General features: G+C 34.9%; 1 protein-coding gene across 4 annotated transcripts in view; it reads right to left on the bottom strand.

The window, feature by feature from the left end:
* The window catches only part of MAP4K5 (mitogen-activated protein kinase kinase kinase kinase 5), a 114,011-nt gene that overhangs the window by 9,114 nt on the left and 78,207 nt on the right, over nt 1–26,690 (bottom strand). For all 4 annotated transcript variants that reach the window (XM_055361462.2, XM_063698294.1, XM_055361461.2 and 1 more), the window contains exons 15-29: nt 21,032–21,090; nt 19,675–19,742; nt 18,339–18,381; nt 17,304–17,454; nt 16,200–16,297; nt 15,990–16,031; nt 14,992–15,076; nt 12,637–12,716; nt 12,288–12,348; nt 10,170–10,284; nt 9,752–9,810; nt 7,350–7,453; nt 6,782–6,959; nt 1,608–1,676; nt 1,077–1,169 (exon numbers count right to left, since the gene is read on the bottom strand). In XM_055361462.2, coding sequence (XP_055217437.1) covers nt 1,077–1,169; nt 1,608–1,676; nt 6,782–6,959; nt 7,350–7,453; nt 9,752–9,810; nt 10,170–10,284; nt 12,288–12,348; nt 12,637–12,716; nt 14,992–15,076; nt 15,990–16,031; nt 16,200–16,297; nt 17,304–17,454; nt 18,339–18,381; nt 19,675–19,742; nt 21,032–21,090 — 1,305 coding nt within the window. The remainder of the gene's footprint in view (nt 1–1,076; nt 1,170–1,607; nt 1,677–6,781; nt 6,960–7,349; nt 7,454–9,751; nt 9,811–10,169; nt 10,285–12,287; nt 12,349–12,636; nt 12,717–14,991; nt 15,077–15,989; nt 16,032–16,199; nt 16,298–17,303; nt 17,455–18,338; nt 18,382–19,674; nt 19,743–21,031; nt 21,091–26,690) is intronic.

Raw genomic sequence — 26,690 nt, forward strand, 5'->3', positions numbered from 1 at the left:
GGCCCAAATAAAAATTACCAACTTCATTTTAGTGCCTTTGATTTATGGTAGAATCATATCATGAAATGTTTAAAAATGTTTCCATTCATCATTTTTTTCACAAGTTCTGTCACTCCTGGGGAAGATACTGACATATGATCAATGAGCATGCAAACAATAATAAACTGTAATAATTTTCATCATAAAACCAATGAGTATTAGAGAGTAAAACATTCGTTGACAAGGAAGCAAATTAAATGGCATAAAAGTTTACAAGTCCTGTGAGAACTAGCTATTTATATAAAAATAGATCCAAAAGCAGTAAGATCAACACACACCACCCAGAATCTTACATGGCAAAGAATTATGGCATATCTAACACTGTTATCGCATCACACAAATACCTTCCTGATTGGGAAAGAATTGGGGGAAGTATAATTCACTTAATGCAGCAAAGGGAATAATGAACAGAAATGTTAAAAGTGATTACAAGTTTTAAATATTCAGGAAACAATAAAAGATTTATGATGGTCTGAACCTGCACTGTGCAATATGAGAGCAAGAAGCCACATGTTGTTATTTACATTAAAATTTGAATTAAAATCTAAAAAATGAAAATGTAGCACTAATCATGTTTCAGGTGCTTAACAGCCATATATGTTTAATCACTACTGTATTTAAGAGCACAGATAGAGAACATTTCTATCTTTTTTTTTTTTTCTTGCTCTTGTTGCCCAGGCTGGAATGCAATGGCATGATCTCAGCTCACTGCAACCTCCGCCTCCCGGGTTCAAGCGATTCTCCTGCCTCAGCCTCCCAAGTAGTTGGGATTACAGGCACCCGCCAGCATGCCCAGCTAATTTTAGTATTTTTAGTAGAGATGGGGTTTCTCCATGTTGGCCAGGCTGGTCTTGAACTCCTGACCTTGTGATCCGCCCACCTTGGCCTCCCAAAGTGCTGGGATTACAGGCGTAGAACATTTCTACCTTTACAGAAATTTCTGTGAGACAGTGCTGGTCTAGACAACCCTAAGTACAGAATGAATTTTAATAATCATTAAGTATCGCAAACTGATTTATGAAAAAAAGGAGACTTACCTACAGATTCAATGCGAAAATCAAAACTTAACTCAGAGGCCAGTTTCTTACTTGATTTTAATTTTCCTTGTAGATTTACAATTTTCACAAATTCTTAAAAAAAAAAAAACAAGTCAAGACTGGACATGCAAATCTGCTAAAATAAATGTAACTTGATATATGTGGATTTTACATGGATATCAAATAATATTCTTAATAAAGTTCAACTATTTATCTTGAGTCAAGTATGCCAAATGGCAAAAAATACTGTAAGAGTGCCTCCATCGGCAAATGGCAATTCTGCTATTATTTTTTATATAGTATATACTGAATATTTACACTCTCATTTTTAAAAATGTATGCTTCTTTAAAAATGGCTACCTTGGTGCTCAACTATTTAGCCATAAGAGGTGATTTTTTTCGCTTACAAATTACACATGATAAGTAACATTTTTAGTAAAAATAGTAAAAATCTTGAATTATGGTTTAACAGAATAAAAAAATTGCTTTATCAAGTAGTATACTCAAAATAAAATTAAAAATAGTACTTACTGTCTAAACACACTAAAACGGTATCTCTCTCCAACTGTGTTACATGAATGGAATCTAACTGCTGGCTGCCTTAGGGAGTAAAAAACAAGGTTACAATTATACTTTTAAAACCTAGAGCCTAGAAAATAAACATAAATTCTGACTTTTGCTGTGACTTAAAATTGATCTTTGAAATTTAACACAGAATTTATATTTTGTGATGTTATCTTTCAAAAAATGCATGTAAATCAATTTAAGAGGACAAATATGTCCTAAGCATGGCTAACTCAGCTGAAAAAAACCTCAGTATTGCCTTTAATTAAAGCCTCAGCTAGATCTACAAAGGTGAGTCACAAAAATAAAATGAAGCAAAGGTAAAATATGAGGAAGAAAAGTAACATGCATGCTATACACAATGGCTCGATTTTGCTCTGCATTTTATATAGCCAATGGGAGATAGAAACAAGATCAGTTGGGTGAATCACAGCAAACCTAAATTAAAAATTAGCCAGTGATTCAAAAGGGCACAGGATTAATGAATCTATAGTAAGACAGAAATTTTCCTGGTATAGGTATGTGTTTACAGGTGGGTGGGAGTTCTTTTACAAGAGGACACTGAGTAACATAATGAACAATATTGTCAAGAACATCTTTGCAGGATACAACTCTCATCGTTTTGCTGATATTTAAAGGGCTGCTTCTAACATCTGCTGATAGGTGTAATAACATTAAAAATTTTTTTGATAAAACAATGCATTTTAAGCACTCAGATTGTTTCAATGGTCTAGCTGAATCTAAGAAAACATTTTAGATTATTTAGAGCAGTCCTTTTTTTTTTTTAAATGTATGTGCTTTTATTGAAGAATTTTAAAAACATCACCAATCAACCTGATTTAAGGAATATAGTGATAATAAATGTACTACACAGACATTTCATACTTCTGAACATATTCACACACACATATATATATATATGAACACATATATACTAAGACAAATACAGAAGAGTCCTTAACCTGAGTTGCTCCATTAGAAGTACTTCTTTCTGATTACAAAATGTCATCTAGGTTACCTTTCATTCTCTTAGAACTTTTAAGAGTTAAACATGCCCAACTACATTCATTTAGCTGTATATTTACAAAGAACTTGGTGACCACTAATTTTAAAGAAAAATTGCTAATTGGCCACTGTGATTTCTAATACAGAAGTCTCTAGAGACACTGAGGTCACAAGCTTAGGGCACTGAGACAGGGCCACATTCTTAAAAGTACTTTTTCTAACGCAGACGCATTCATTGTATGACTTTTCCTTCAAATGGCGGATTGGGGGCAGGCAGAAAAGAGGATTGCCAAATAGCAGGTATTCACTACCTTTTGAAGTTACCTCAACTTCAATGTGCCCTTTCTGATAGTGCCTTCAATACAGGCACCATTCAGTAAAACAATTCAGTGTAAAAACAATTGTATAGAGCATCTTAGAATATGTTTTTCTATGAAAATAAATTATAACTGATCATTATTATCTAAAAGGGTTTTATAAACTTTCTGATATAGGATTGAGCTACATTTCTAATATTAAAATTAAGAGTTTCTAAGCTCTTTATGTCCTAAATCCAGGCAAGCTGTGATCAAAATTAGGAAAAGTAGAATTAGGGCCTGATAAAAATTTTGATAGCATCATTCATGACTGTGTGAAGGAAACTGAAAGTGAGTGGTAAAGAGCACAGCTATTTGCCGGAGTGAGGGCATTCATAATAACATATTCCTTTCTCTTCTTATTCCTTGAACAGAATTCCTACTTAGAAGCCTAAGAGTCAGAGCCTGCTTCCCCCATTTCCTTGTAAAAAGTACATGTTTCCCCAAGGCCACGGGCAAACATGCAATTGAAGGAGGTAACTTTCACCTAATTAGGAAATAGTGGAAATCAATATAACTTAAAATGTTCTTTGGGTAAATATTTCATTGCACTGATTTATACAAGTTTTCTTTCACATACTTTCATGTTTATAAATGAGATTCAACACAAACATACTGTTTTTAAGTACTTTGCTTATTTTTCTATGGGTTTTATCTTTTTTATTTATTTATTTATTTATTATTATTATACTTTAAGTTTTAAGGTACATGTGCACAATGTGCAGGTTAGTTACATATGTATACATGTGCCATCTGGTGCGCTGCACCCACTAACTCGTCATCTAGCATTAGGTATATCTCCCAATGCTATCCCTCCCCCCTTCCCCCACCCCACAACAGTCCCCAGAGTGTGATGTTCCCCCTCCTGTGTCCATGTGTTCTCATTGTTCAATTCCCACCTATGAGTGAGAATATGTGGTGTTTGGTTTTTTGTTCTTGCGATAGTTTACTGAGAATGATGATTTCCAATTTCATCCATGTCCCTACAAAGGATATGAACTCATCATTTTTTATGGCTGCATAGTATTCCATGGTGTATATGTGCCACATTTTCTTAATCCAGTCTATCGTTGTTGGACATTTGGGTTGGTTCCAAGTCTTTGCTATTGTGAATAATGCCGCAATAAACATACGTGTGCATGTATCTTTATAGCAGCATGATTTATAGTCCTTTGGGTATATACCCAGTAATGGGATGGCTGGGTCAAATGGTATTTCTAGTTCTAGATCCCTGAGGAATCGCCACACTGACTTCCACAATGGTTGAACTAGTTTACAGTCCCACCAACAGAGCAGTCCTTCTTAACTATACCTCTTTGGGAAGCCTATGCATTGTCTCCCTTGAAAACTGCACATTCAAACATAAACACGGAATTTTATATAATATTTTGGGGTGTTTGTGGACCTTCTAAAGCTTATACATGGTGAAGAATCCATATCTACAGAATCGATAAACTGTCCCTCAGGTAACACTTCAAAAATAGTTTTTCTTAGCTACTCTATGTTCAGGCACTCATTCAACAGATATTTACTGAGTGCTGACCATATGCTAAGCACCATCCTTGGAGATAAGGATATGGCAATAATAAATCAGACTGAGCCTAAAAGAGTCTTGAATAGGAGTTTATTTTAATGTTATAACTTGCCAGTTCAAGGCATAGCCTGTTTGTTCAACAATGAACACAGCTAGGAGTTGGATTAACAAATCACTTGTAAAAATGGGCAAACCTAATGAGGACAAAGTGCTGGACTAGAAAGATTGCCTCACCTCTGCCTGAAGGTGACCTCAATGATTACCCTCAGGCAGTAATTTGGGTCTTTACTCCCTCAGGAAGTAATCTGGGTCTTTAAACAGCCTTGACCCCAGGTCAGACAGTAGTTGGGGGTCTGCTTTAATTTTAGCCAAGACAATGTTAAAAGTAGGTAGAATAGCATACCTCACGCATTAAAAAACAAAGCGAACAACAAAACTCTCAAAAAAAAAAAAAACAAAAAAACCCCGCAAACTCAAACATACCCCAAAAGGAACTCAAAAACAGGACTCACTGAACTCTTGCCTTGAACAATATAACCTTCTAATATATAATCCAGAAGAAAGTGGTCGCAAATATACATTAAATAGTTGTATTAAATGACCTGCTTTATACCATGCTGATGAGCAAAAAAAAAAAAGTTGGGCTGTCAGCCAAAACTTGTCTTTAAATAAACTGATCCAAAACCTTTCCTTTGAGCAATAAGAACAGGGAAATATTTCTTTCTTTCTTTTTTTTGGAGACGGAGTTTCGTTCTTGTTGCCCAGGCTGGAGTGCAATGGTGCGATCTCGGCTCACTGCAACCTCTGCCTTCCAGGTTCATGCGATTCTCCTGCCTCAGCCTCCCTAGTAGCTGGGATTACAGACATGCACCACCACGCCCGGCTAAGTTTGTATTTTTAGTACAGATGGGGTTTTACCATGTTGGTCAGGCTGGTCTCGAACTCCTGACCTCAGGTGATCCACCCACTTTGGCCTCCCAAAGTGCTGGGATTATAGGTGTGAGCCACTGTGCCCAGCCTGGGGAAATATTTCTATTTGGGCAGTTTATATCTCACGATAATAAAGCAATGCATTTGTACCTTTTCTGTTAGCTGTAACAGCAGGCATACATCCAACTCAACCTAAAGCATTGCTCAATAGACTTAAAAGGCAGAGTGCAGGTGGAGGTAGAAGGGTACATAATGTGACCTCTTCCATAAAGAGTATGTTTTATAGACCAGTGCATGCTGGAGCTGGCTTGTACTGAGTTAAACTTTCAGGAATTTTGTGAGCCAAATGACATCAGGTTGGTAGTTTGAAATTGGCCATGGGTGGAGTATTTGTACCACAAAAATAGGCAACTCTAACAAATGGTTGCACCTCAAGAGCCTGTTGTTAGACATTTACCAGGGTATCACTGGTTCATACTGATTCTTATGTTGAAAGTGAATTTAGCGTAGGTTCTATATTATAATGAGTTCTTGTAACTTAGCCTATAAATGATCAAAAGCCAAAGGTTATTTAATAAGAAGCATTAAGCATCAAACTTATAATATATGTAACAGACTTCTTCAAAAGGCGGTAAAGAATACAACAGTGGTGAGTAATGAAATAGCCATAACTAAAGCTTGCTTGGCATATGTAAAAATGGCCTAATAAACCTGGATTATAAATGACCAAATACACCAGCACAACAAACAGGAAACTAGCAAAATGGAGGCCCCACCTCACCCACTTCACATATTATGCAGATTTAAAAAATGATTTATTGAATGATTTGTTCTAATTTTAAAGTCTAGGAATAAACTTCCCATTTTTTTCAGATCTTTCACTGAGATATGTCTGATTTAAATGGAAAGGCTCGGAAGCAACACCTAAGAAGCTTCTATTCAGGTCTGAAAGCCACATTCACTGATTCTAAGAAGTGAGCGGGGAAGACAGGATAAAACAGGATAAGTGAAGCTCTTTGCTTGAGAAGTTGATAAAATTTTAAGAACTGCTTAGAAAGTGTATTTACTTAGCAAGTCCAAAGAGTCACTGGTAAGAACTAAGACTTTTCACTGTCAGGAATCATTAAAAATTTCCTTTGTTTAAATAATTTGTATCAAACTACCTCTGGCAAATAGAGATCATAAATATACGTACACGGTTCTATGGGCTTACTTGGGAAACTATGTTTTGAATATTTAAAAGAGCCCACACTGGTGTTTTGCTTCTTTTATAGGCAAAAATATCAATATTCTAACATAAGGTAAAAAATACTTACCTGCACCAATTTCTGTAAACCATGAAGATGCAGAGTTCAAATTGATTGTCTCAAACTGAACTACCTGATTCGATTCAGTGCCTTTGCTAATAGCTACACAGACCATAGGGTATTCCTGTTCAGGTATCACCAGCATTTCAAAAACATTCAAAGGACTTGGCAAAGGAAAATCAAAGTGCTGCAAAAAAAATAAACAATAGAGCCATAATTCAGAAACAATCTCCCCATTCATATCACTGTTGAATAAAGTCAACAGAAAGACTCCTATCTTCTTCATTTATCTAGTTCTAAAAAGGATTACCTCTAAGATGATAAGAAGGATGAATGTTCTATAAAAATGTGTTTTAGATAATTAGCCATATTAATCTTTATGACTGATGGTTCTGGAAGTTTATTATCAGTTAAAGAGTAAATCCTAAGAACACAAAAACCCCTAAATCAAATAAACAACTACAAATAACTATAAATGTTCTGACCCTAGATAGTAGTATTGGGATCTGCTAATTTTAGCTTCAGTTATACACTAGTGTTTTCTAAAGGAAAAAAATGTGAACAAAATAATATATACCTTTATCAACATGAATTTCTGCATTGGCTCATACCACTGAAGTAAAACAATTCCAGACTGTAAAGCTCCACAGAGGTATTTATGTCCCGTGTAAGGGTTTCTGACTGGAAAGAAATAAACAAAAAACCCAGACACACTCAAAATACTGAATACTTTCATTGTATCTGTTAACCAGGATGACAAGAGTGGGCAGAAAATAAAAAAAGACTGTGTCTTTTCTTTTGGCTTCATTTCCGTTTCCGTTTTACTTTCTTATCTCAATTTTAAATTATATATGTTTACTTCTAAACAACTTGCATATACTAGGTTGTTAAACATAAGAACTTTTTACAAGCACAACAACAACCTAACATGCAACCTAAAAAGCTGTTTTTTTCCCTTCCTCACTCCCTCCCGTCCTCCTTCTTTCTTTTTAAAGAGACAGGGTCTTGCTCTGTCATTCAGGCTAGAATGCAGTGGCACAGTAATAGCTAACTGCAGCCTCAATCTCCCAGGCTCAAGCAATCCTCCCACATCAGCCTCCTGAGTAGCAGAGACTATAGGTGTATGCCACCATGCCCAGCTAATTTTTCAATTTTTTTTTTTTTAAGAGATGGGGTCTCACTATGTTTCCCAGGCTGGTCTTGAACTCCTGGACTCAACCGATCTTCCCATCTTGGCCTCCCCAAAAAGCTGTTTCTTAGTAAACTCAAAGAATGAGTTCTGACAAGGTCTAGGAGGCAACTAAAATGCACCTCGTTTTGGTATAGTAGTGTACAGATGTCTACTTAAGATGAAAATAATTCATCTTGTATGTATTAATTTATCATGATGTAATCTCCTTGACTCAAATCTATAAAAATTCATATTGCTCTTTCCTTCTCCCAAATTTGATTTCCATTAATAATTATAATCATTGATTATAAGAATAGTTATTTGCATTAAACTCTAAAGTATTATTTATGAGTTTTTATCTTAGATTGCAAGTTTCTAGGCCTTTTGTGCATCACAGATCTTGGGAATCTGATAATAGATATTGACATGATTCTCCCTAGAAAAATAATATTTATAGCACATTTGTGGTTAAACATTTTTGTTTTACAGTATGGACTATGCTGTGAAACTATTATGTGGCACAAAGATCAATGTGTAAATTCATTGATCAAACAAAAGAATAAATACGAAGTTAGGAACTTAAGATCTGAAGTCATTGAACCTGAATCTGATTCCTAAGCTCTGTTACTTACTAGTGACACAATCAGTATTATGGAGTTGTTTAAGGGTTAAATGAGATAATTATGTAGTAAAGAACTTAACCTCACCCAAAAAAGAGGTCTGGTCTCTGTCCTGCTTCTGGGAGGTAATTGCTAAGCCTCTGGAATGTCATGCTTGACAGGACTGTCTTTGTCTGGGGGACTCTGGTCACTGGATAATATAACAATAATGATTCAGGGTGGGGACTGGCTGCACTAGATAGTCTTAATGTGAGGGCTGGTCATGCCAGAAATACAAAAAATGTGATTTTGGGTGGGGGCTCTGGGTCATGTAACATCAGATGACCTTTAGTGGGGCTGCATACTGAGATCAGCAAGGTGGTCAATCAATCATGCCTTTGTGATGAAGCCCCAATAAAAACTCTGGACATTGAGGCTCGAATAAGCTTGTGGTTGGCAGTGGTTGGCAATGGTTGTGTGTACTGCCACATACCAATGCTGGAAAAGTAACGCCATCCATTAACCATAGGGAGAGGACAACAGAAGCTCCATTTTGGTATTTTTCCTGGACTCTGCCCTATGTACTTCTTCCCTTGGCTGATTTTAATCTATATTCTTTCCCTGTTCTAAACGGTAATGATTTTAATCTATATTCTTTCCCTGTTCTAAACGTTAATGATTTAAATCTATATTCTTTCCCTGTTCTAAATTGTAATCGCAACTATGAGTATAACTGCTTCCAGTTCCGTGATACCTTCTAGTGAATTTTTTTATTCTGGGGGTAGTTTTGGGAATCCCCTAACTTGCAATTGGTATCATAAGTGAGGGTGTTCTTGAGTGAACTGTTCCCTCTAACTGCATAGTTGGCTCAACTCCTGTAAACATGTTCATAAAACATGGGTGGTAACTGGTAGATGGCAAATATTAAATAAATGAAAGTTAGAATATTAGCAAAGATACAGCCTCAGGGACTATGGTTAAAAAACTCTAGGAACACTATGCTCTGAGAAAACGCTAAGGTTATTATCTCTAAGCATTTCTATGCCATGTCTGTCTATATTCTTGTACTTCAATGGCAGCTTAACTTCTTACTAAAAACAAATTTTAAAAACCTACCCTCCTTCCTATTTGATTCCATATGACTCTTCAGATAATTATAAAGATGTTAAAAGTTCTAACCATTCAGTTTGAGAAATACCATTTACTCACCTATGCAACATTTGTGGCAGCCTTTTGTATCAGGAATCTTTGTTGTTAAAGCGAATTTTCTGAAAACATAAGACGATATAAATGCACTCTACAGTAGTGGTTACAACACAATGATTTGTAAATCAGTTGCATCAGAATCAGACAGAAAGGAGCTTAAAAAACTGTCTTGGATCCTAACTCCACACTATCTCATCTTATAGGACTGAGGAAGGGCCTGACAGTCTGTATTATAAAACTTCCACAGTTGATTCTCATGGTCAAGTTCAGAAAACATTCAGCTTTTCCAGATATAATACACTCTAGTTTAAACTACCTTTGAAAATTAAGACATAGTTTTTTACTGGGCAAGAAATATGGGCTATTTTTAAAATAAACACTAATTCCCCTCATTCAGTAGAATCAAAATGATATTTTGTACCTTGGTAGTATTCGGTCTGGAAACCTGTGAGTTTGAATATGGGCAGCTAATCCTGGTTTTTTGGCATGTTCAAACAAAGCTATAAGATTGTGAGAGTAGAGCTGAAAGGTTTTTCCTATAAAAGAAAAACATGTTACCTTTTTGAGAATCATTTACAGCAGAGAAATACAATTTTCGAGAAAAAGAAAACATAATTACCTTCTAAAACGAGGAGTCCAGTAATGTTCAAAAAGCCAAGCAAAATAGAAAAAAACACACAAAAAAACCCTCAGTTAATACTATTTTGAAAGACAACAGATAAAATGTTTTTTAAATTAACAGATAATTTTAATTCAGAATATATAAATTAGGTACTAATATGTGATCTGGGCAGACTAAACCTTAATGATGCCAGCACACAAAAAGAAATTGTTGTACAGAATCTTATGTTATGGACTGAGTTACAATGATGTACATGTGATTATTTTAATACAAGATGGAAAATTCTATAAAGCTATATTATTATTTCTCTGGGACAGACCTATTTATCTATAACTTAATAAATTACCTTGGATTAAAAATCATTGTGAATGAAGTCTTAAATATAACAGATGGAAATACTTAAAAAAGTAAAACCAACCAATATTATAAGCCATGATACAAGGATAACAGGGCTACAATTCCATATAATAAAAAATATGGCTGTATTAAGTAAGAGGGATGGATATGGTAAACATCATCTGATTTCTCATTATATATGGTATGATAATATAACAATACAAAACAATATTTATCTTTTTATTATTAGAAAACATACATATATACACACACATATACACAGTTTTATCCTCAACAAAATTATCTGTATTTTCTCAGAACAGAAATATTCTGCCTAAACATTAAACACCCTTCCTTTCTCCATTTCCCCAATCTACATAGTTTGCTACCCAGCTAGCCAGGCAGCTAAACACACATGTACATGCCTCCTATTGGGCGCTGCTATCTAAGATGTACCCTGTGTAATTTTTAAGCTTATTTCCAAAGACAAGTATGAGTAGGGATAAGCAGTAAGAGAGTTAGAGAAAAGTTTATATGATACAATTCATAATTGTCAGCTCAAACAGAATTGGCTTTATTTTCATAACGGTAATATAAAATATTAACATATTAATATTTTACCAAACAAAAGTAAAAAAGATTTTGGGGAAGCATAATTAAAATATATTAAATATTCTTTTGAGGACTCCAGCTTTTTAGAAGCCATTTAACACACAATCAAATAATATGCTCTCCATAAACAGTGTTATTAGCTCAAATATACAGATTCTTAAAAAATCTCTACTAGAGAGAAATAATAATTAACTATCTTGTACTCTACTACCAAAATGAAAGCAATCAGCAAACTTCTTGGTAGTCATTTAAATCTAAAATATAAGAAAATATTTTTTTCATAGGTAAGAATTAAAAAAAAAAAAAAGCCTAAAACACCACGTACCCACCCATTCACCCCTAATAATAACCAAGAAAGAATAAAATGAGGTTACCCTGGAATCTTGTTCAGAAGACCTTAAAGAATCAGTCCAAGATAGTTAATGTGTGTCCAGAACAACATGAATTTCACCAGCAAACATCTGTATAAGACTCTACAGTTTACTAAGCACTCTGGATATTTTCTCATTTAACTCTCACAGCCTCATAAGGCTGTACTGTTACCCCATCATCCTCATTTTATAATTAAGATAAATGAGGCTGAGAGACAGTGACTTGTTCAGGATCGCAGAGAAAGAAAATAGTGTGATCCTCTGCTTCTTTCCTGTTAATTCCCAAAGGAGGCCAGGAGTGGTGACAGTGATAGTGGAGGAGGCTGAGTGGAAGGGAACGGCCTCTAGTGATAAGCACTGTGATACCCTTCAGGTGTTTAGATGCTGGGTGGGTTTGGAAAGTGCAGCCCTAACTGAAGACAGGATCCCTTCCCAAAGTTTCTTCCCATTCTAGGTGGGTAGCAAATATCCACAAGTCCCAGAGTTACTATATTAGATTATAGTCATCCAGAATTACAAATAACATTTAAAAATGGTGTATATTAAAATTACATTTCTCTGCTTATCTATGGTTTATTTTTCATCATCACATACATACCTGATAATGACATTAAAGTATTATTGATAACATACAGCCAAGTACACTTCCGTGGAAATAACTAAGAAAAAGAAGATAATTAAGATTCTCTCATTGTCATTATTTTAATCTTTTAAATTCCAACATTCTGAAATCGTATAAAAATAACTATTTTCTAACTTTCAGGTAATTATCAAACCCTTAGGAAAAAAAATCTTTCAACATGAACATGTAAAGAGTACAATTTTATCCCTTTAAATATTTAAATCATAAAAATTAAAATTGGGGCCTACACAGATTGATTTAAAATTAAGACGCTTCTTTATTCAATTTGTTTAAATTAATTTCTTGAATTAAAATGCCTAATTACCTGTTCCATCGTTGCCTCATGTAGCTCATTGAGATTCAGTGTGTAAATACCATCTTCAGTTCCAAAAATAATGTACTGATCTAAAATAGTTGAGATAAATCACCAGAATTTACCATCATCTTCTGAAATCATTCACTAAAATAATGACTTTACATTGTAATGGCATCAAGAATTAGCCACCTATCCATCTAAAATAAAATTATTTTCTTAAATTTGTATCACCTTCTTTACCTCTTTCCCCAATTCCTTTCTTATTTTTTAAAAGCAGATATATTCTATGTTAGACTAACTCACTCTGACTTTATCTTACTATATAACCCTGCCTTTCAACATAATTTTTGTATTTTAAGATTTTTATAGTTACACATTTTTGCAAGACACCTCAAACACTCTTTTGACCAAGGAAACAAAAAATTAATATAAATTATAAATCACGACACACTAGAAATAATGAGCACACCTAGTATCCAGATCTTGGTTTCTAAATATTACTTTCCACTAAAAAGAACCAGGGCTTCTTAGAGAAAGACTGCTTCCAATTCTGGGGCAATAAAAGTAGATGCTGAGCCTAGAAATCTTGCTGTGCCAGAAAGTAAAGAAGTGCTAAAAAATGATGAGGACATTTCAAACAAAAGAACGCAGGCATTCCCACTGCTCAAAAATTCTGGGACAATTTAAGTGTGAAAATAAATAATAGAGATAGATCATATCGCACGGAATAAAATAAGAATTAATAAGTTTAAACTGATATAAATAAATGAATGAATAAGTGGGAAAGAAGATAAACTGTCAATGGCTATCAACGGATTGTCAATGGATGCTAAACTGAGTGAGTGAAATTCTGAATGGCAATAGTATAATTATAAACATAATCTCAGTGCATCTCCATATTAATTACCTATAAATCAGAAAGGAAAAAATAGTAACCTGAGAATGGAGAAGGCTAGTGAACACTGCTTTAACCAACAGATCGATATTAACATCACTAGTATTTGGACAAGCTGATACCATGTATCTCCTGATATGATGTACTGAGAAGATGCACAGTAACATTTCTGTGTTATTCCCATCAAAAATGCATAACCTGATTCAAGCATGAGGACTCATTATACAAACCCCAATTAAGGGACATTCTACAAAATAAGTGGCCTCAAAAAAGTTGACATCAGAAGTTGAGGAATTGTTTTACACTAAAAGAGACTAAATAATAAAAAATCAGCTGGGAGAGGTGATACACACCTGTGGTCACAGCTATTTGGGAGGCTGAGGCACGAGGATTGCCCAAGCCCAGGAGTTTGAGCTGCACTGAACTATGACTGCACTACTGAAGTCCAGCCTGGGCAACAGAACAAGACTCTGTCTCTAAAAAAAAATTATTTTATACACACACACACACACACACACACACACACACACATATATATATATACCCCCTCTGTCATACTTTTTAATAGTGGCATTTAAAGCCAATCATTATAACCTGTCTTTATTATTAAGTAGAAACACACATTTCCTGAAATCCTCTACTGCCTAATAGCTTCTGTTTGCTAATTGCTAGACACTGGGGTAGGCTTGTTCCTTCCTTGAAATAAAGTAAATATCGGGAGTGATTCATGTTTCAAACAATCGCACTGAAAAGCAGAGGTGTTATGTTTGTTTTCAAAGTCACATGGTAATGACAGAGTGGGAATCCAAACCCAGATCTATTTGATTCCAAATTTTTGCCTCTGAAAATGTTTCCTCACTTCAGAAACATAGTCTAAATTTTAAAAAAGTTATTTTAACATCATTTCAGATGTACAGAAAAGTTGTAATAGTACAAATAATTCCTAAATACCTGTAACACAAATTCCACAAATGTTGAACATTTACTACTTCTGCTTGATCCTTCTCTCTTCCTTATGTAAATGTTTGTTTTCTGAGCTGTTTAAGATAACTTATGAGCATGATGCCTCTTTACTTTGAAATATTTGTGTACATTAAGGAAAAAAAAGTCATATAACCACAAGACATTAATACTTAAACAATAAACAAGGTTATCTATAATCCTTACTAATTGAGATTATAAATTGTCCCAATAACGTCCTTTTACGGTAAAAGAAAATTCTAAATTAAGGATGCAATCAGTTGTGATTTCTCTTTAGTCCTTTAATCAAGAATAGCTCCTATACACTCCTAAATTTTAACGCCTTTAAACCAAAACCCTATTGACCTATTTAGGTTGTTGCAGGTTCCTATACCATTAGGTCTCTAAAGTCGTATTTTTAAAATAAACAACTTCAAGTCACTGATCATAAAGATCTTTCCCATAATAAATATTTTATTGGAGATGTATATAAAATTCAAACATTTTACCTTTTGTATCAGGATGTATCCAGGATGTTGCACAATTAATTTTCAAAGGACAGCCATCAAAAACTTTTGAAAAGCATGCTCCCATCTTATTTATAAAGAAAGAAATGTTAACTTATTTGATTAGAAAATTTTATATATTCTTGGAAAATAACTAACATCATTGAAATACCAAATTAACTCTTATTTGCGTATGCTTGTTGTTTCATTCCAAAACAAAATTCATATTTTCACATCATTAAACCCCTACTACCAAGACAGTCTCATATTCTTTCCTTTTGTAATCCACTATTTTATGGCACAAATATCAAATTTACCAAAAGATCTACATACATCAATAATATAGTCTAGGAATTTTAAGTTACTACTATTTTTTAGGACTGACAATTATTAATGTGAAACAACGGATAATTTTATTCAGTAACATTATAGTGATTACAATTGCAGTATAACTCTTTAATAGTCATAAGGGACAAAAAGGTTGATATTTATATTATACATTAGACTTTCACTGAATAAAAAAGGACAATGTATAAAGCATCCCATTCATACGACTGGTTCCCATCCCATTCATGGGATCATGGGGTTCCCATTCACAGATAAGTTCCACTGACTGGCCAGGAAAAATGCATTAATATAAGCTTCCCTGGTTCCTTTTAATTGTATATAGTCCAATGTGAAAATCACTTTAGAGGTAGAAAGATATTTAATCCACATCAAGAAGAGGACACAGTACTATTAATATCATCGCATTAAAATTAAATAGGTCTTTGTAGGCTAATCTGATGACTCAATTGCCAGTATTTACAAAAAGTGAAACACTGTCAATTCCAATTCACGCACTCAAATTAGAATACATGATGAGATATCCAAATGCATTCAATATCTTTGTATTTTATGATATCTTAACTTTCAAAGGCTCAAGTATATTGATAGCCAATATATTGCTGCTTCTAAAGAGAGAAAAAACGGCAAATAGTTCACATAAAAATATTCCTTACCAGAACTTTTGGGGTGGGTGGAAGGCCATTGATGGCTGGTTTCTATGGGAAAAATAAATTTACTGGTGTAAGACCTCCTAAGTCTTAAAAAGAAACTTGAGACATTTAGAACTTCTGTTACTTGAATTACTGAATTAAACAGACTATGCCCCTTGCATGATAAATATAGTTATTATTTACAACTAATTGCTAAATGCCTGTTATACCTACAGGGAAGTCTCGTTTGTCCTTTTTTCGTGGTAACTGTGGTGCTTGCGCTGATCCTTCTGTATTTTCACTCATCAGTTTTGAAATACCATCACCATTTCCTAAAGAGAATCATGTTAAAAGTTGAATGACCACACAAATAAGCACTTTCCTTGAAAAATTATTTCCCCTTTCTCCCACTATTTGTCTTTCACTTGGGTGATCCTTTATTGGGGAATATTCTCTACTCTCAGGTAAGTTAATTTATCTTTGGTGCCTTTCTCTAGATTCTATAGAGGTAGCATTGCATCTTTAGCAGTGGTCTTAATCCATGTTTTTCTGTATCATGAAGAAAAAAAATCTGACCTACTGACTGATATGCAAGGCTTTTTATAATTGAACTTCAATCCACCTTTTCAGTTGTATCTTCCAGTATATACCCTTTAAAAGCTCACATTTCTATTATAATAGACTGCATAATTCAGATTTCCCAGCTTCAGTGCATTTCATCTACCTACTGAAGGCTCACCAAACCCTTTAACATCCTGCAGGAAGGACCAGGTACGGTCACTCATGCCTGTAATTCCAGCACTTTGGGAGCCGGGGCAGGCGGATCACTTGAGGCCAGGGGTCTGAGATTAGCCTGGGCAACACGGCGAAACCCCGTCTCTACAGAAAAAAAAAATCCTGCAAGAGCTTAGTTTCCTTATTCCCCATCTTTATCTCCCTCAGAAATCTCTGGTCTTCTGTTACATCCAGGTAATTATTTCAGAAGACACATACATAAACTGTCTTTCCTAATGTTATGTGTATGTGGGTATACCTTCTGCTGTAGACCCTGAAGTTCTGGGGGCAGAAACATGCATTCACCCTTCTAGATCCTATAATAAATATTTAGTAAGGATTCAAATTAGGATTGAAGTGAACTGAAATCTATTTATAGCCCATCCATGCAAAATTAAAGAGCCTTTACAAAGCTTTAAGCTATAATAGGATTGACTAAATAAAAAATATATTTTTTGAAATAGGAACAAATGACTCTCATTTCAGTTTTCCCTTTGATTTATTCACCCAGATAACAATATCTAGCCATATGTACCCCATGGCTGCTGATAATGCTAGCCATACCAATAGAGGAAGTCTCTGCCACAGGCCCACAACTGCTACTCTGTCTTCTGAGAATTTGGGGAGCTCTGCTTTCTGAATCAGGACAATGTTTTATGGTTGATGTTTTTTCTTCATCCGGAAAGTTGTCTTCAGGGTAACTGCTTATCCTTGGCTAGTGGTACAAAGACAAAAAAGTACTTTAACAGTTATCATTAGACATCAGAGTCTTTAGGGAAAGGGAAATGCACCTTTTTTCTTTCTTCTATACAGTTCAATTCACTGGGCTAAGTGAGCAAAGTAAGAGGTGAGTTACTGCCCAACACAACTATCAACTTGCCATGTGATTTTTAATCAGCCTTAAAACTGATAAAATTTTTATAACTAATATTATATAAAAATCCACAAAACAACTAGAAACAATCAAGAAAAATGACTCCACTAACATGTCAAATTGTAGTCATAAGAATGATAAATGATGAACTGTTTCCCCTCCATGTAGTCAAGTATTTTCTTCAATAAGCAATAACCTGTTTTTGCCTTTTTCTTTCTTTCTTTTTTTACTGAGATGGAGTCTCGCTCTGTCACCCAGGCTGGAGTGCAGTGGCACGATCTCAGCTCACTGCAACCTCCGCCTCCTGGGTTCAAGTGATTCTCATGCCTCAGCTTCCCAAGTAGCTGGGATTACAAGCATACGCCACCATGCCCAGCTAATTTTTGTATTTTTAGTAGAGACAGGGTTTCACCACGTTGGCCAGGCTGGTCTCGAACTCCTGATCTGAAGTGATCCACTTGCCTTTGTCTCCCGAAGTGCTGGGATTATATGCGTGAGCCACCAACCACGCCTGGCCGCCTTTTTCTAATAGCTATTAAAAATACTGTATTCCTCATGAAATCTTCTTTACTATATATTTTACACCATCAACCACTTCTTTTGAAGAAAACTCTATTCATCTAAAATACATTTAAGAAAATTTTGAAAAAACTCAAAATTATTTTAAAAATTTAACTATATTATTTAAATAAGGATTTAGTGTTCAAAATCATTAAGTAGCTCACCTTAGGAGGGAGGGGAGGTGGTATTGCACGTTTTGAGGTTGATCTAATACAAAGAAGAAATGCAATTTAGATGATGATAAATGACCATAACCGAAAACACAGATACTATTAAATATGTATTAAAATCAGTTTCTATACAGAGGATGTAAAAGACAGATCACGATGCAGAGTATAAAATCTTTAGGAAGACCTAAGACCTCACTCATATTGTCAAATTGTATGTCTATAAAATAAAGATTTTAAAAAGTGGACACAAAGTCTTATTTTACTTTTATGGTTATGCTTTGCTATATTTCTTATGTAATAAAAACTAAATTAACTTCTTGGTTAAAAAACTGATTCAGAATTTTAGAGTTGGGACCCATAGATTCAAGTGGGTATATCATCAAACCTTTTGTTACTCAAAGTAGATCCTCAAACCAGCAGAATTGGCATCATCTGGGAACTTTTCTAAATGCACAGAATCTTCCTTTTAATAAGCTCTCCAGGTCAATAAGTTTGAGAAGCACTTATCTAGTCCACTGGTCCCACACATTTATCCACAGTCATTGCAATCAATTAGGCGGCTTTCAGGATTCTTAGATCCAGTCCCAAAGACTGTATTCTATACCAGAGGTTGGCAAACTTTTTCTATGAAGGGCCAGAGAGTAAATACTGCAGGTTTTGCAAGGCATACAGTGGTTGTAACTATGGAACTCTGCTGTTATAGTGTGAAAGCAGCCATGTACGATACATAAACTAATAAGCATAGTTATATTCTAACAAACTTATTTATGGACACTGAAATTTGAATTTCATGTAATTTTCATGTGTAATAAAATATAATTATTCTTTTGATTTCTTTTCAACCATTAAAAATGTATTTACTATTCTTAGTTTGTGGGCTGCCATAGTTTGTTAACTCCAAATGTATAGGCCTAATGTGGGAACCTAGGAATCTGCATTTCTAAAGAGCTCTGTAGGCAATTGCAGTACACAGACAGGTTAGGAACAACTCATGAAGGCCAGCCCCCTCACTTAATTGTAGAGGTAACTATATTGGAGAGATGAACTGGGGCTTTTTAACTCTGTTACAGTATTTTTTCCCATGACATCATGTGACTCACCTTTCAGTATATTATCATTACATAGCATATTCTGATTAAAAACAAAAACAAATAAAAAACCTTAATGATCAATACATGATGCTTTTTGGTAAAACTCAAAAGCTTTACCTTCATTAATGGCATAACTTTTTCAAGAATGCAAATTAAAGCTTATTAGAATAAATCACATGCCCCATACTGTTCTTATGTAATCAAATAAAATATAGTTATTAAATTAGAAAACAACTTACTTGCCAGTATTTGCACCATCAACAAAAGGATTCCACTGTAACATGAAATTTGGGTCTGATGACAATCCCTGTAAAGATAAAAATATAGTTTAAAATGTTACTTTGTAACAGGTATTAACCATTTTATTTGATTCAAGAAAACATTCCAGTGTCATGATTATTAATCATCTCTTGGCATTCAATCAATTTTTTAATCTCTAGCTAGATTTGCTTTGTCATTTGACATATTTAGGTCAATGACTCATTATCAGTCGACCTGAACTTAAGAAATTCCATAAACATACTAAACGTAGCTTCAAATGTGACAAATCTTCTTTATCAGTATGTGAGCATATTCCAAAGCAAACAATAAAAGAAAACAACTGAATTATCTACATCATCACTCCATTAGCATGGAAAACTAAATATCATATTACTAAACTGTCATGAATTTACTGGTGCTACTACTTTTCCCTCTTAGCATGGAAACTGGGGTTTTATCATACAGCAACATTTACAGTAAGAAGAGCACTACTTCCAAACATTAAGGATGAACTCAATAGGCTAGGTTAGGCTAACTCTAATAATATCTTGCTTCATTACTTTTTTCTTTTTATTTATTTATTTATTTTTGAAACGGAGTCTCACTCTGTCGCCCAGGCTGGATGGAGTGCAGTAGCTTGATCTTGGCTCACTGCAACCTCCACCTCCTGGGTTCAAGCAATTCTCCCTGCCTCAGCCTCCTGAGGAGCTGGGTTTATAGGCACATGCCACCACACCTGGCTGATTTTTGTATTTTTAGTAAAGACAGGGTTCTGCCATGTTGGCCAGGCTGGTCTGGAACTCCTGACCTCAGGTGATCTGTCCGCCTCAGCCTCCCATAGTACTGAGATTACAGGAGTTGGCCACTGGGCCCGGCCACTGTTTTCATTTTAGATAAGGAAAGAGGTAACTAAACAGTAAATTCAAAATAGCAGCAATGGTTAAAAAAGAAACTATATTAACAAATAAAATACATTTAAAAAATAGTAAGGCAATACAGAATGTAGAATTTACTGTAAAACAAACAGAATCAGTTAAAAAAAAAAGGTCCTAACAGCTTAAAGCTGAGAATCAAATTCTGCGTATTTAATAACATCATGTAAAACCTTCAAAAGACTAAGGAGGTTAAAATGAATGATTGAAATAGTGTATTACATCGTACTCTAGTAAAAATAAAACTAACTATAAACTTTTAAAAACTTTAATACGGGAAAAATTGTCAAAATTAATGCTTAAAAGAGTATATTAGTTTGTTTTCTAATCAAAGTACAACTAACAAAAAAAGAGTTTTCTCAAATCTTAATGTGAAAATAATGCTTTAAAAATGAATTCTTACCATTTCATCTCGTGCTTCTGTTTCTTTTCTCAGAGGAGGTTCAAATTGTAATTTGTCAACTGCAAAATATATAACAGGTATGTACAAACTCAGCATCTCAAAGGGTTGATCTCAGAAATGTAATGACAAGTTTGTATATGGGGTGGGGGAGGGAGAAAGAAGAGGGGAAAGAAGACAAAAAATATGTTATTTTTTGACTACAAGAGTACCCCTTTGTTATGCTTACCAAAAGTAAATAACAAACTGGGATGTTCCTAACATCTCTACTTAATTCTTGTTTGGAATCAGGAAATTAAACAGTTTTTGTATAAAAGAGATTTTAAAAAATTCATCAAAAATAAATGACTAAGTAAAAACTTTAAGAATTTTCTCTACGCTGTACACTCTGTTTTGAGACGGTTTAAGCTACAGCTTCACGGCAGAGATGAACTAAGAAAAACTACCTAAAGACTATCTAAAAAGAACAAATGACTTCTGTTCAATTAAATGTCACAATGGCATTCAGGAATCTGATATATTTTGCTAAATATGTATTTTATTTGGCCTAGTCATACTGACTTCAGAGTTATTCAAAATATTCAAAGAGTAACTTCTTTTCTATAAAATATTCTAAAACATAGAAAAGGAGGGTTTATTACTTCCTCATAAAGTATTTAAAATTTAAAAATTCTAAAATCTAATGTGATTAAAAGCCCCCCAAATTTTTTTAAACACTCATACTTGCATCATAGAGATGCAAAATTCCTAAATACAATCTTAGGAAACAAAATATTTTTAAAAAGCGCTTTCAAATAGGATCCAGTTGTCCTTATTCCTAAAAACAAGATTTGTAAAAAGCAAATACAAAGTACTGACATAATTCATCACATTAAACAAAAACAGTATGTCATAAATTTTTCAATAAAAGTTTAGAAGACATTCCATAAAATACAGTATCTACTTTAAAAAATAATCTAAAATAAAAAGTCCTTGTTCATTAATGACTTAACGTAATTAAAAAACATCTGAATTCAAGAACTACTACTATTCATAAAGAACCTCTTTAGTCTTTTGAAACAGAGATGAGCTAAAGTTTGTTTTTGTGACAACCAGAAACACTGGCAAGCAGGTCTAGAGCTGCATTTCACATTACATAAAATGTGAAAATAATATATTACTTTTTTGTTGTTGTTGTTGTTGTTGAGATGGAGTCTCACACTCTGTCGCCCAGGCTGGAGTGCAGTGGCGCAATCTCAGCTCACTACAACCTCCGCCTCTGGAGTTCAAGCTATTCTCTTGCCTCAGCCTCCCGAGTAGCTGGGACTACAGGTGCCCGCCACCACGCCTGGCTAATTCTTCCATTTTCAGTAGAGATGGGGTTTCACCATCTCATGAGGTTTCCTGACATCAGGAGTTCCTGACCCCAGGTGATCTGCCCACCTAAGCCTCCCAAGGTGCTGGGATTACAGGTGTGAGCCACCACACCTGGCCATTTTTAAATAACAGATATTGGACTTACCCTTCTGTATAAACAGCTATCTACATGTAAACATATATATGTCTGCATGTTTGTGTGTGTACAAACTAAAGCAACTGTTTGGAGGCAATGCACCACAGACACCATAAGTCTGTGATTCTTAAAAGAAGGAAAATACATGGTGGTAAGAGCCATATCTACCCTGACTTTCTGCCTGGGGGCACTTTCCAAACTAGGACACAAGAAAATGGAGCCCACAGAGAAAGTAACAGTCTCAACAGGTGAACGGAACAAGGATTTGAATTTAGCGCTGCTTAGGTAGAGGGCACAGTCCCAAAAATAAGCTGTATGAAGGATGAACTCCAAAAATATGCAAAGAAGTTTTCTTAAGTCTTTGGCTGAATACTAAGGGCAAAGCAAGAGTATGCAAGTTATCTCAGAAAACAGCTAACAGAGCGCTGTGAGCTTCTGGAAATCCCACAGTACCAGGAAAAATTTGGCTTTCTACCAGAGGAAAGACCTTGCTGAATACTCTACTAAAACCTGACACAAGCCTTGAAAGGATTAAGTAGACATACCAGGTAATTAACTCTTTAAAGAAAGAGGATAAAATCCAGATGCTCAACATTGTATTACATTGTCCAAGACACATTAAAAAAGACAACCAAAGAAGCTAGAAAATAGGAACCATAAACCAGTTGAAAACAAATTAGTAAAAACAGACCCAGAGGTGACACAGATGTTAAAATCAGCAGACAAGAATTTCAAAACAGCTATAAATATGTTCAAGGATTTAAGAGAAAAGATAGACACAGTAAGTGAGCAGATGGAATAGCTCAGAAAAACAGAAATTATATATATGGATGTGTGTGTATATACAGGTATAGTACATATATGACTGAAAGTCTAGATCCAAAAAATGCTTGCCTGAAATGAAATTCACTGAACAGTAGACTCAATACTGTAAAAAAGATCAATAAGCTTCAAGTCAGGGCAACAGAAACAAAACTGAAGTACAGTGAAGAAAAAAAAAAACTTATGTGTGGATACATGAAGAAGAGTGTAGTGGGAGTACAAAGCCTCCACGACCTGTAGACAACATTCAGTGTTCTTACATATATAAGTGGAGTCCCAGAAGCAGAGGAGAGAGACTGGGGCAGAAATTTTGAATAAATAGTGGCCAAGCACTCTCCAAATTTGATGAAAAATATTAACCTACAGATCTAAGAGGCTCAATCAGCCCAAGATAGAATACAAAGAAAAAATGCAGACACATCACAAATTGCTTAAAAACAAAACAAAACCCACGGAAGTTTCATACTGCAGTACCTCATATCTTTTTTTAAAAACTGAGTTGATGTCATGAATTGGGTTATAATTGGCAGCTTTAAAAAATACTCATGTAGAAGAACTTACAGGTACGTTACAGGTTTTTTTTTTTCCCAAAAATAGTTATTCTGTCAATATAGGCTTTTATTTGGTAATTATAGTCTATTTTTAGGATGAATATAGCTTGTCGAAAAGCCTCAACTATACCAATGGTTAAAAAAAAAAAAAAACGTGTCTTGAGTTTGTGCTTCCTACTTGGGAAATCTGTGATTACTTCTCTGGAGACAGAAACAGTTACCTCCCTAGAACTGTTACTAAAGAGATTTGTAAGACAATATAGATGCTTCCTAACTGACAAAGGCTTGACTTACAAGTTTTCTGACTTTCTCGTGGTACAAAAGTGATATGCATTCAGTAGAAACTGTACTTTGAATTTTGATCTTTTCCCAGTCTAGGGATATACGGTATGATACTCTCTTGAGATGCTGGACAGCGACAGCAAGCCGCAGCTCCCAGTCAGCTACCCTAACATTAAGTATTCTGAGCATGTTTAAGCTGGCTGGGCTAAGTTATGATGTTTGGTAGGTTAGGTATATTAAATGTTTTTTTGACTTATGATATTTTCAACTTAAATGGGTTTATTAGGATGTAACCCCATCATAAATCGGGGAGCATCTGTACATCTCACTCAAAATCTCTATTGCCTTTATCACTCTTAGCCTTCAGGTAAGATAAAAAGGACAAATAGAAATCTCAAACTGAAGTTGGTTAAACTTTCAGAAATCCTGAGACTTCCTTAGCCTAAAGGGTTTTTTGTTGTTGTTTTTCTCTTTTGCCTGAATGACAAGTGACGGCAGTTCCCCTGGAGCTCATTAACTCTATGAACCAAAATCTGGGCATCCTATACATCTGGGAATACTGCCATCATCTCAAGTTACTATGTTTATTACATTTCCAGTTATTAACTGGAACTCAGAGTACACACAGTTTTCCATTCAAACAGGTCCAGGAAGCATTTCCTCTGAAACAACCTTTATATTAAAATTCAGAGACTGTCTTCTGGAAAACTGCCCTCTAAACTCAATAAATAGAATTTTGCCAGGTACTGTTAATAACTAATGCAACGGTAAAATAGGGTGTTGATCCCTGTATTCATGTCTCTCAAACATAGAGACATACGCCAATCTTAAATTGCTGGAAGAACTATCCCAGCAGGACACCTCAAAAAGAGGTGACAAAGAATCCTTCTGAAGCAGATGACTACAAAAAGAAGAGGGCTTCCACCCAAGTCAGTTGGACCAAACTGATAACTACATGAAAAGTCTGCCCAAGACGCATGGAAAGATAACTGGAGCCACTGGTTGTTTCACTTTAACCTGCAACAACAGTACTTTATTTCTTAGTCACATTTCCCCCCACTTTTTGCTAGCTGGAGGTTTTGGACTGTTGACAGATGCTTGTTACTTCTTTATTATGATACCTGTAGAGTCCCTATTCTTACTATTGCCCTTTGCAGCCTTAGTCAGTCTGGAGTATGAGTCTAACACCTGGCTGAAATTTACTCGTGAGTCAGCTAAAACTATACAATTAAACTAACTGTTAGGCTTATACTCTTCGTGAATACCTCCTACCTTCCCTTGGTGCCAATTCCTTGTAATCAGCTGGTTTCCTAGGTAACGACTCAACCACCAATACACTCTTCAGATGACAAGCCAAAAAAAAAAAAAGAAAAAAAATTAGGTAATTTAGCTAATACACTCATATCTGAATCAGACTGAGAAAGTAGGAAATCTGTCTTGCCATTCATAAAGCTGAAAGGACAGACACAAATCCAAATGCAAAGTCAACAAGAAACAATGTTTCTCCCAAGGATACTTTGTACATGTAAAGTTTCATATAATGACCCCCTCTGAGTTATTCTGCTTTCTAACTGAGAAATCTCTCTCTCTCTAAAATCACTGACTGCCAGAAACATTGCTACATGAAATCACATTTAGAATGAATCGTCCTATTCTTGCCTGGACTAAATCACTGACACAGAGAAACAGACTCAATTTCCAGTCCAGATGCAGAGCTTCAAATAAAGGCATTTCTGAACACAACACTTCAAAAAGTTTCCAAGGAAACATACTCCCGGGTTTACTTTAACAGCAGAGATCTGATGTTCACCCTTTCAGATACATCCCTACTTTGCATTAAGTCATCATTTAAAATTCACCTGAACTCTACTCTTTCCAAAATCCTGTATTTCTTTTCCCTTGTTTGATGAAATCTTGAATGGTTTGGTTCCTCTGGTGTGTGTTCTCTCTCACTGCAAGGAGTCAGTAAACCTGACTTTGTTGGACTACACATTTGCCCCTGGTGGTCTTAGACTGATTGGGTGTGATTCATAATAATCATTTATGTCCACTAAAAATACACTGTAAAAATGCTTACAGTAGTCATAATAGCCCAAAACCAGAAATAAATCAAATGCTCATCAACAGAAGAATGGATAAATTGTGGTATGGTCATACAATGGAATACTACAGTATAGTGAAAACTGAACTATTACTACACATGACTCTAACAGACATAAAGTTGAGTAAAAGAAGCCAGGAACAAAAGTTGCTTTTTGTATAATTCCATTTACCTGAAGGTCAAGATCAGGTAAAAGCCAGTTTATGTGACAGAGATCAGAATAGTAATTCACCTGGGCAGAGAGAGGGCAGGCGAGTATAGAATTTAAGAAAACTGATTGTGAAGGCTCTCATGAGGGAACCTTCTGAGATTCTGATAATGTTCTAACTCATATTTTTAGCTGAGTGGTAGTTATATGAGTGTATATATTTAAAAATTTACCCTGGAGTATTCTTAAGATTTGAGCATTTTACG

This window comes from Gorilla gorilla, chromosome 15 (assembly GCF_029281585.2).
Source record: "Gorilla gorilla gorilla isolate KB3781 chromosome 15, NHGRI_mGorGor1-v2.1_pri, whole genome shotgun sequence".
Classification (NCBI taxonomy): Eukaryota; Metazoa; Chordata; class Mammalia; order Primates; family Hominidae; genus Gorilla; species Gorilla gorilla.